Source organism: Neovison vison, chromosome 13, assembly GCF_020171115.1.
Source record: "Neovison vison isolate M4711 chromosome 13, ASM_NN_V1, whole genome shotgun sequence".
NCBI lineage: Eukaryota > Metazoa > Chordata > Mammalia > Carnivora > Mustelidae > Neogale > Neogale vison.
The window spans coordinates 10,465,340-10,475,407 of NC_058103.1; the positions used below are offsets into that span (position 1 = coordinate 10,465,340).

Sequence of the window (10,068 nt, forward strand, 5' to 3'; positions counted from 1 at the left end):
ATTCTTGGTTAAGAGTTTTTTCCTTTCAGTTTTTTTAATATATCAATTGGTAGGATATTTCACCCCTCTGGGCTTCCATTTCTGTCTACCTCAAATCATAATAATAATACCTATTTTATTAATTTGTTAGTGAGGGTTAGTTGAGAAAATATAAGAAAAACACATAGGTCGGTGTTGGGCGTCTTGATACCTGGTGTCGGGTAGGTACTTGAAAAATCATAGCAGGTATCATCATACTTTCAGATGAGGAATTTGAGTCCCAGAGACCTGAGCCGTCCCAGGTCACACAGCCAACATGAGAAAGGAAGTGAAGCTTGACTGGGGTGTGTCACAGGGTCTTCTGCCCACCATTTCACTATGCCTCACTGCCTTGGAGACCCTACATTATCTAATGAGAATTCCTGATTTTGCAGGGCCTGACCATCTTGGACAATGCTGCTTTCCCTGTGCACCTATTTCCTCTGGCTGTCCATCAGTGACCTCTGGACCGTCCAGGCTAAGGACCCAGATACTGATGTGAGCACGAGAAGCCCTCACCGGGACTTGGCTCCAAACAATGTTGACTTTGCCTTTATCCTATATAGGCATCTTGTGGCTTCAGCTCCTGGAAAGAATGTCTTCATCTCCCCTGTGAGCATCTCCATGGCCTTAGCTATGCTGTCTCTGGGTTCCTGTGGCCACACACGGGTCCAACTCCTCCAAGGCCTGGGCTTCAACCTCACCAATATATCTGAAGCTGAGATTCACCAGGGCTTTAAGCACCTCCACCACCTCTTCGAGAAGGAGTCAGACACCATGTTGGAAATGGTTATGGGTAATGCTTTGTTCCTTGACCACAGCCTGGAGCTTCTGGAGTCATTCTCTGCAGACACCAAGCACTACTATGAGTTGGAGGCTTTGGCTACAGATTTCAAGGATGGGGCTGGAGTTAGCAGACAAATCAATGAGTATATCAAAAATAAGACACAAGGGAAAATTGTGGACTTGATATCAAAGCTGGATAGTTCAGCCATGCTCATCCTGGTCAACTACATCTTCTTCAAAGGTACCCCCCTACTCACTCCATTGCCAATGAGCCATCAAAACCCAGGGTGAATTCTTGGACAAGGCCTTTGATCTTACAAAGCACACTTTCAACTGTGAATCTCTATCCTCACCATAATCCTATTAGGAAAGTAGAATATATCATCTTATAAGTGATCAAAATGACACCCAAAAGAATTGAGCAACTTGCCTAAGCTCTTACAGGTTTTTTTGAGGCCAAACATGCAATCATGAACAGACTGGCTGACTCATGGTCAAAAAATATTGGCTGAGTGCTGGCTGTGCATCAGGCACTGGGCCAAGAGCTGGAAACACAGCCTATGACCAGACAGACATAGCCTCTGCCCCCCAGGAACTCCCCCCAGATGGACCCTATACCACACACTTCCCCAGCACTCACAGCCAGCTCTGACCAAGTCCCATCTTAGCCAAACTTCAACTTGTCCTCATCAATTTGAAGCAGGGTTTTCCAAAGTTCTTGTGTGTAAAAATCACCATGGCAACTTGTTAAAATTATAGATTTCAGAGATCATGCCAGACCCACTGAAGCAAAGCTTCTGCAAGAAAGTCCTAGAATTTGTGTTTTTAACAAGCCCCGCCCCCAATCATTTTTATGAACACAAAATTTGGGGATACATTGTCCTTGAGAAGAAAATCTCTGCTCCTTAGTTGATAGCACTGGTTCTCAACCCAGGGTGATCTTCAACCCCCTTCAGGGACACTTGACCACGTCTAGAGATATTTTGGGTTGTCACAGTTGAGGGTGGGGTGGGGTGGGGTGTGTTCCTGGCATCTAGTAAGTAAAGGCCAGGGAGTGCTGCAAAACAGGACAACTCCCACAATAATATCTGCTCCAGAATGGCCATTGTCCCTAGGCTGAGAAACCCTGGCCTAAAGTCATCTAGTTCTCTGTCCTTTCCAGTCTCGTATCTGGAGTGATATCCTCGTATCAGGAATCTTCTTTGCTTTCTCCAATTTGCCCCCATAAATTCTTAAGTTTCCCTAACACGAGGCCTCCTGGCTTGAGAATTTTCAAGAAGAACCCCTTAAAGTAGAGGTTAGATCCCATTCTGTATTTTGTTTTGTGCCCAACTGGATATGCTACATTTTCTTCTAGAAAAGATATACTCCGGAAAAAACAATAGCAAACTTTTAAGAATGAAAAACCTAACACTGAAAAATACTCACTATTTTTTTTTTTTTTTTTTGCTGTGAGTTGGACAAGTTAGTCACAAAACACCGCCACATTTGGCCCAGACAGCCAGACTGTGACATCACACTCAACCATGGGGTGGAACAGGTACAGCCTCAGGATCTCCAGCTCCACATCCACAGCCCTTTCCCTCCATCTTCCCATCTCTCCCTACTGCCTCCCTTAGAAGCCCCTACAGGGAGGGTTGAGGCTGGGTCAGAACAAGAGTTCTGGCCTTGGGGTTCACAGACCCTGCAGGCAGTGGGATGGAGAAGGGTCTGCCTCGAGCTCAGCACTGGCCACCCTCAGGCAGCCTCAGCTTGGAAACAGAGACCTCACAAGGACTCCCAGGGACAGCCAAGACACCTCGGACCCCCAGGGAGATGCAAGGTCCCCAGTCACCTCCAGACCTGGGGAGTTAACCTAGAGCATTGGAGGCCCTGGTGAGGTCCACCCATGTCTATACACATCCAGAATTCTGTCACCTGTGAAAAAACTCATAGTTGCTTAAGCCCAGAAGGGCCAAAAAAGCTCTGCAAATGGACCTCACAATCAGGCAGGCTTTGGCTCTAAGGAACAATCGACCTTCCATGAAAGATGACCAGTAATGAAAGCCTGGTCTGTGAAGGTAGAGAGTTCCCCATCACCAGGCAGACAAAGAGGCTGTGTGATGCCATTGTGGAGCATGGGGGAAGGATTCAAGTCCAACTGTGGGTTGGAGCATGGGAGCTTGAAGGCATCATCTCATCCTGACTTTGCCTTGGGGCCACATAGAAGGTCAGGAGCCTCCCTCAAGGCAGTAGACACAATCTGCTGGGCAGCCAGGCTGCCTGCTGGACTTCTGTGGCCAGACGTCAAGGCGTGGGCATGGAATGGGTGGTCCGTTTCTCCAAACCTCTCCCACCCCGACCTTGAATTTGCAGCCCAAGTTCCATCTGGCACCATTTCCAGAACCCTCCTGTCTAGGATCCACCCTAGGCTCGGGGTGTGAGGGCGGGCAGCCAGGCAAAGTCTGGCTTACTGAATTCTACCCCCAATTCGAAGGGTATTCTTGTTTGTCTCCCTCCTTCCGTTTCTTAGAGGCTCAGAGGCAGAGTTAATAATCCTCAACCCAGTTTAAGAAGTGGAGGACAGAATAGGCTTTAAATTTCTGGGCATTTCACAACTTACCAGAAAATTCTAGCCACTCTGGCAGGGACCTTCCAGAGAGAGGCCGCCATGACACCTGCTTAGTGTTCTGAGGCCACCCAAACTGTGTTTTCCTCCGGCTCTCACAGGCCTGTCTCCTTTCTCCCTTCCTTCCCAGGCACATGGGAGCAGTCCTTCAACCCAGAGAGCACCAGGGAGGAAAACTTCTACGTGAACGAGACCACCGTGGTGAGAGTGCCCATGATGGTCCAGTTGGGCCCCGTCAAGTACTTTCAAGACCCAGTGCTCTCCTGTCAGCTGGTCCAACTGGAGTACACGGGCAATGAGACCGTCTTCTTTGTCCTCCCAGAAGAGGGAAAGATGGACACGGTCATCACCGCGCTGAGCAGGGACACCATTCAGAGGTGGTCTGAGTCCCTGACCATGGGGTAAGCCCTTATCCTTCTCCCCCAGAAAGGCACTTGGATCTGGAGTGGCTCAGGAAGGTTTCCCGAGCAGGTGCCCTGCCTTGCCTTGCCCTTCCTTCCTTCTTTCCTATACAAATGGAACTGCCTGCTGTATACCATGTGCTAGGCTAACCAGAAAGGATAGAAGGTGAATAGGACTTCAAAGACATGCACTCTAGAGCAGAGAAAAGGCTTCTGGTAGAATCCATAGTGCACCGTGACATCGGTTTTTTCATAGCAGGAGAGGAAAGGAGATAGGTGTGAAGCTGGGGGGAGGTGGAAAAGCCTGGCTGCCCCAGGGGACCGGGGAAGGAGATGCAGAACAATCACTTTCCATTCAGACTGTGTGTTAAGCCCGAGTGGGAGTGGAAGGCATCCAAGAGCGTGCATGGAGGAGGGATGGGCATGAGCCAAATCCAGGGGGTCATGCCCAGGGCACCCGCAGAGTCAGACAGCAGCTGCAAAGAAGGAGACAAATTCTACTCGAATGAAATATGTAAATCAAGAGCTTTGAAGGCAGAAAATCTGGAAAGAAGCCCTCTGATTTAATATATGCGTAGGTTTTTGTGCTTTATGGTTTTGAGTTATTTTTATTTTGAGTTGTAGCCCCAGAGCACTACTCAATCCTGGACCTTTTGGAAAGGTTAGTCCAGTTCCTCGAGTAGACATGGAAGTGCCTGGGGGTTTGACCTCCTGTGGGGAAGAGCTGCGGAGGCTGCTCCGTGTTTCCAAGAAATCCCTTATAGCGACATGGGGGGACCCGGAAGTGTTCTCAGAGTCCTGGACCCATTGTACCTGACCTTGAGTGTGGGGTTGGGGATAAGGTGGGTAGGCGTGCGTGTGAGCTTGTGTTTGGGTGACCTGAGGGGTCCCGTGGCTGGCTTCTCACCATTTCACTTGCCCCCACGCCTTGCAAGGGAGCCAGTAGTTCAGGAACCCTGTCGCCAGCTGGTGATTACACACCCGGGATCACACCAATTCTGGCTCCTAGTCTGTGGAAAATGAGAAGGATGATCTTTCTTTTTACACCAAAAATAATCTCTTCACCAAAACACTTTAGCTTAAAACATATCAATAACACATGCCATTTTCTTCTAGATTTTTTAAAAATAAATCTCCAAGGCAGACTCTTGCACATTTAGGCGACATATGTGATCGGGCACGAATTCTCTGCTCCATCCCAGTGCTGCCCCCCTAGCCCTAGAAGACAGACCCTATGGTTCCTCACCTCTAGACTTGTGTTACTCAGCCCTTCTCCCACCTCACCCCTCCTGGGATCACCTACCCCCCTCACTGGAGTGCCGCCCCTCAGGGTCGGGCTGCTGCCCACCGTCTATGGAAGCCTCCTTGCCCCACACAGAGCTTGTGGGCACCCTTTCTTCCTTCCTCCTCCCTCCCCCCTCCCCCCTTCTCCCTCCTTCCTTCTTCCCTCTCCCTCCTCCCTTCTCTCCCTCCCTCCCTTCTCCCTTCCTCCTTCTCCCTGCTCCCTTCTTCCCTCTCCCTCCTCCCATGAGACAAGGACGCTTTGAAGCAACCAGTCGTGGCCTCTCCACAATTCTGCTGCTTCCCAGTGTCGTGACTTTGAGCTTCTCATGAGTTCAGTTCTCTCCATGTGGTTGTAGAAGATTTTGGCCTCACCCTCCTAAGGTTGCGGGCGCATGCATGCATTAGACACCCTACAGAAGCTAAAGAACACCCCCCAGGGGTCTGGTATAGGCCAGTCTCCTTGACTGCCAGTTGTCCGGCCCTGTCCAGCACCCTTGTTGTCGGGCGCTGCCTTGCTGTGTCCGTGAGGACAAGCACAGAGAGAGACAGGACTTGGCTAAAGCCACACAGCGCTAGTGGCAGGGCTGGGGCCAGGATGCTGCTTCCAGCTGGGTGCCCCCTCCACTCCTCTACTTCTGTCCAGAGGTGCTTGGGGGACCACAGGGACTTGCTCAGGGACCCTCTTCTTCAGTGTCCAGTGGCATAGCTATACCACAGGCGGAATCAGCTCAGAGAATGAGGTGAGAAGAAAAGATTGAGCTGTTCAGAGGCCCTGAGAGGAAATTGCCTGTGTGATGGCGGGAGAGGCAAATCCTACGTCTTGATCTGTCCCTTCCCCTTTTCTGCAAGGATCAGGTCTGGCTGGGAGACAGGGTCTGGAGGGACCGCAGGGGAAATAAGTCAGCTGGCCTGGCCCAGTCCCAGGAAATTCTAACCCCATCTGCTTACCCCCAAGCAGCCAGGTAAACCTGTCCATCCCAAAGGTGACCATCTCCGGAGCCTACAACCTCAGGACCATCCTGGGGGCCATGGGCATTGCAGACTTCCTCAGCAAGGAGGCGGATTTCTCCGGCATTGCCCGAGAGCCCCAGCTGACATTGTCAGAGGCAAGTGTCCGTAAAGTCCATCTTTTTTCCCCACAAATTCACAGTACAAATAATAATAAGGAACACGGGGCCTCCCATGAATAAGTCTCTAAGCCCCAGGCTGTCTGCTCCACACCCCTGCTCTTACAACAGGGTAAATGGAGGCTCAGCGGGAAAATGTGATATCCCCAAGGTGACACAGGAACTAGTGACAAGGGTCCCCCCCACACACCAAAAAGGAACCAGGGAAATAGGAAATGTCTGAATGCGATCCCATCAGACAGTTTACCCATCACATTCTTTCCCTTCGTTCTTCAGCTTTATGTCCTGTGGGTCCCTCAGTCATTCGGGAAACATTTACTGGACGCTCACTCCGTGCCCCGAACTGCTGGGCACCGGGTATGCCTTCATTACTGAGACATGGTCCAGCCCTCACAGGATCTCACGGTTGTGTGGGTGGCCAAACAAGAGAGGGGACAGGAGACTGCTGAGCAGGCAGCCACCTCTCCGTTCAGCACTCAGACTTGGACCATTGTGGCGCCCAGCACAGAGTCTGAGCTCCATGAAATGCCTGGTGTGTGAAGGACTGAGTCAAGTAGCCCCCTGTAAGGGGAGCCCCTCCTTATAGAGGAGGAGCCTCTGGCTTGGGAAAGGTAGTTCCCTCACCAGGCCCACGGAGCTGGTGAATGTCAACCTGACGTTTGGCCTGGGGTCCATTTGACTCAAAAACTCATTTCCCAAGACACACCCGCTTGGTTTCTTCCTGCACCTGTTGGTAGAGCTTTTCAGAGCCTCGGGCTCCTCACTGTCCGGTCAGGCAGAGCCCCTGCCCCCAGAGGATGTTAGTAACGAGCCAGTTCTGAATTGCTGAAGGTGTTTCATACAAGCTATACGAGTGTTTTGCTGATTTCAGAATTCCTCCTAATTCTGAGCACGGCAAGAGACCATTCAATAGCCCCTTCCCATCGTGAGTAGGCAGAAGCATTTCGCAGAGAGGGGCCCCTAGGGTTTGGCTAGCAAGGTGCAAAGGAAGGGAGGTCAGCCTTGCCCAGGACCCAGTAAGGAGCGCCTGAGGGGGACACTGAAGTCCAGTGAGTCCCGTGAGCCCCCGATCTCCCTGTGGTGGGCCCCATCTGCCCACTTTCTAGGGAAGAAGTCTTGGTGTGAGCTGAGTTCTGGAGGTGGACACACTCATCCTGGGGCTGCCACTGAGATGAGGAGCCAGCAAGTGACCCTCTCTGAGCCTCTTGGCCGCCCGTCAAACCAAGGGTGGGAGGGATGGAAGCGATGAGGCGTGGCAAGCTCCCGACCGCAGCAGGTGCTCAACGCCCACCTTCGCCCCGTCTCCAACAGGTGATTCATAAGGCCGTGCTGCAACTCGATGAAAAGGGCTTGGAAGCCGCCGACTCCCCCAGGGTCATGCTGCGCATGGCACCCGAGCCTCTCACCTTCCGCTTCAACCGCCCGTTCATTGTCATGATCTTCAACCACTTCACGTGGAGCAGCCTCTTCCTGGGCAAGGTTGTGAATCCAACCTAAGGGTGCCCCCCACCCCCAGGAGCCACAGCCCCGGCTGACCCTGTGTACCGGAGAGCCCACAGAAACGCCCTGGGGGGGTGGAGGTTCCCCCTTGTCTTCTCTAGGTTCTTCTGTCCAAATAAATCACCATCACTGTCAAGGCCAGCAGGTGTGGTTGAAGGGATGAAATGGGACAGGTGACACTCTCCGAATGGCAGCGTGCCACCTTGAGCCCTTGACCATCATGCTGTGGTTACAGGGCATGCCGAAGCCGGGGGAAGGGTGTATGGAAACACTATTGTTTTTGGAAATTTTTATTAGTTTGAAATTATTTCTAGGAAAGGAGGAATCATGCAAGCCCAAACACAACAGAATGACATATTTGAAGTGCTAGGGGGAATGTGGTGACAGCTTCAGAAAAGAAAAAAGGAAGAAACAAAACAATCCTTCAAAAATGAAGGCAAAATGAAGGTTCTTCTCCAGACGAACAAAAGCTGAGAAAGTTCGTCACCTTCCCTAAAGACAATTTTTAAGGCTGGAACGAGATGATTCTAAGGGGAAATTTGGACCTACGCAAAAGAATGAAGAGTCCCGGAAAAGGTATATATGCGAACAAAGAGAAGACGTTGTTTTTAAAAATCTTAAAAATATAATTAACTGTCTAAAGCAAAACTACTGATGGGTTTGTTGCTTCAAGCTCAAGAGCTTCCTTTATCCCTGCTCCGCAAAAACTCGGTGTGGACATGAAGTTAAGCTTTGTCAGTAGAGGGCGCTAGAGAAACATTGCCAGAGGAAGAGGCTTACCCTCCTCATTTGGGGCAAAAAGCATTAACTGAGATAAAGAATTGGATGGATAGATGGATGGATGGATGGATGGATAGATAGATAGATAGATCAATCGATCATTGTATATGGAAGGTATAAACATACCTGAATTCTAAAAGCATCATCTTGCTTAATAAGAAAACACTAAATGCATTCCCACTAAGGTCAAGACTAAGATAAAGCTGCATTATATTCTGCACCATTTCCCATTGTCCTGGGAGTACTAGGCCATGGAGTTAAACAAGAAAGCAGAGGGGTGGAATAGGAAAAAAATGAAATACCACACTCCTTGCAGATGGTCTATAATCCACCTGCAGAACCCTAGCAAATTAGTGATAAAACAAACTCATGTGACAAAAGAATTCAGCAAGCCTGAATATATACAAATATGAGCTTTCATATATACAAATCATGACCAGTTAAATAATAGAGGAGAAAACTCAGGAGCAACCTCCGTCCCAAAAAATACAACACTTAGAAATAAACAAGAAATATGCAAAATCTACATTGAGAAAATTATGACAGGACTCCTTAAAGATGCAAAATTAGACTTGAACAAATGGAAAGATATGCCTTCTTACATAAGATGCCTCAGCATCACTGGGCTATCTGTCTTCTCTGGCTTCATTTAACAATTTGATGGTATTTCAATAAAAATACTAGCAAATATTTTTTTCCTCTGGAGACAGATAAGATGATCCTGAAGTCCATATAGAAAGATAAAGGTAAAGAGCCAGGAAAACACTGACAAGGAAAAGATGGGTGGGGGTGGGGAGGAGGGGACCAGCCTGAGTAGATATTAAAGCAAACCACACAGATCATCTAATTAATTCTGCGGCACTGGAACACGAATCCACGGGAGGTCCAGTGACACAGGTTCAGGAGACTGGAAATAGACACCAGTACACATGGAGATTTAATATTCAAAAAAGAAAGACTTTTAAATAAATGGTATTGGGACAACTCGATAGTCATTGGGGAGGGGGAGATACAGAAGACCGTTCTTCATATTATACATAAGAATAAACTAAGAATCAGAGATTTATGTGAGAAAAAAAAAAGAAGCTACAGGAGTACAAGAAGAGGGGGCCTGGGTGGCTCAGTCACTAAGCATCTGCCTTTGGCTCCAGTCATGATCCCAGGGTCCTGGGATCAAACCCTGCTTTAGGCTCCCTGCTCTGTGGGAAGATCATTTGCTTCTCCCTCTCCCACTCTCCCTGCTTGTGTTCCCTCTCTCACCGTCTCTCTCTCTCTGTCAAATAAAAAAATTTTTTTAAAAGAGGAGTACAAGAAGAAAGCACCAGTTAATTCCTCTACAATGTAGGCGTAGAAGGTTTTCTGCCCATGACTCATAATCCAGATGAAATTAAAGATTGGCTAGTTTGACTACATAAGAAGTATTTTTTTTTAATTGTCTGCTCAAAAACTCATGGGCAAAGTCAACAGAAATGAAAACTGGAGAAAATATATTTGCAAGGTCCATCACTGACAAAGAGCAGCTCTTTCTCATCTGTGCTGCCGGAATATATGAAAACACATTCAA

General features: G+C 49.0%; 1 protein-coding gene across 1 annotated transcript; it reads left to right on the forward strand.

Annotated features, from left to right (window-relative positions):
- The first annotated feature begins 432 nt into the window (after window positions 1–432).
- Window positions 433–7,721, forward strand: LOC122893978 (corticosteroid-binding globulin-like). Its single transcript, XM_044231326.1, has 4 exons — window positions 433–1,045; window positions 3,543–3,813; window positions 6,053–6,203; window positions 7,536–7,721. Exons 1-4 carry the CDS (start codon window positions 433–435, stop codon window positions 7,719–7,721), a joined length of 1,221 nt encoding a protein of 406 aa, XP_044087261.1.
- The last annotated feature ends 2,347 nt before the right edge of the window (window positions 7,722–10,068 follow it).

Excerpts from the sequence above, each read along its gene's own strand:
- LOC122893978 (XM_044231326.1), top strand. The coding sequence starts at position 433 with ATGCTGCTTTCCCTGTGCACCTATTTCCTCTGGCTGTCCATCAGTGAC. Across the intron at positions 1,046-3,542 it reads CAACTACATCTTCTTCAAAG|GCACATGGGAGCAGTCCTTC; the intron begins GTACCCCCCTAC and ends CTTCCTTCCCAG. Across the intron at positions 6,204-7,535 it reads CCCAGCTGACATTGTCAGAG|GTGATTCATAAGGCCGTGCT; the intron begins GCAAGTGTCCGT and ends CGTCTCCAACAG.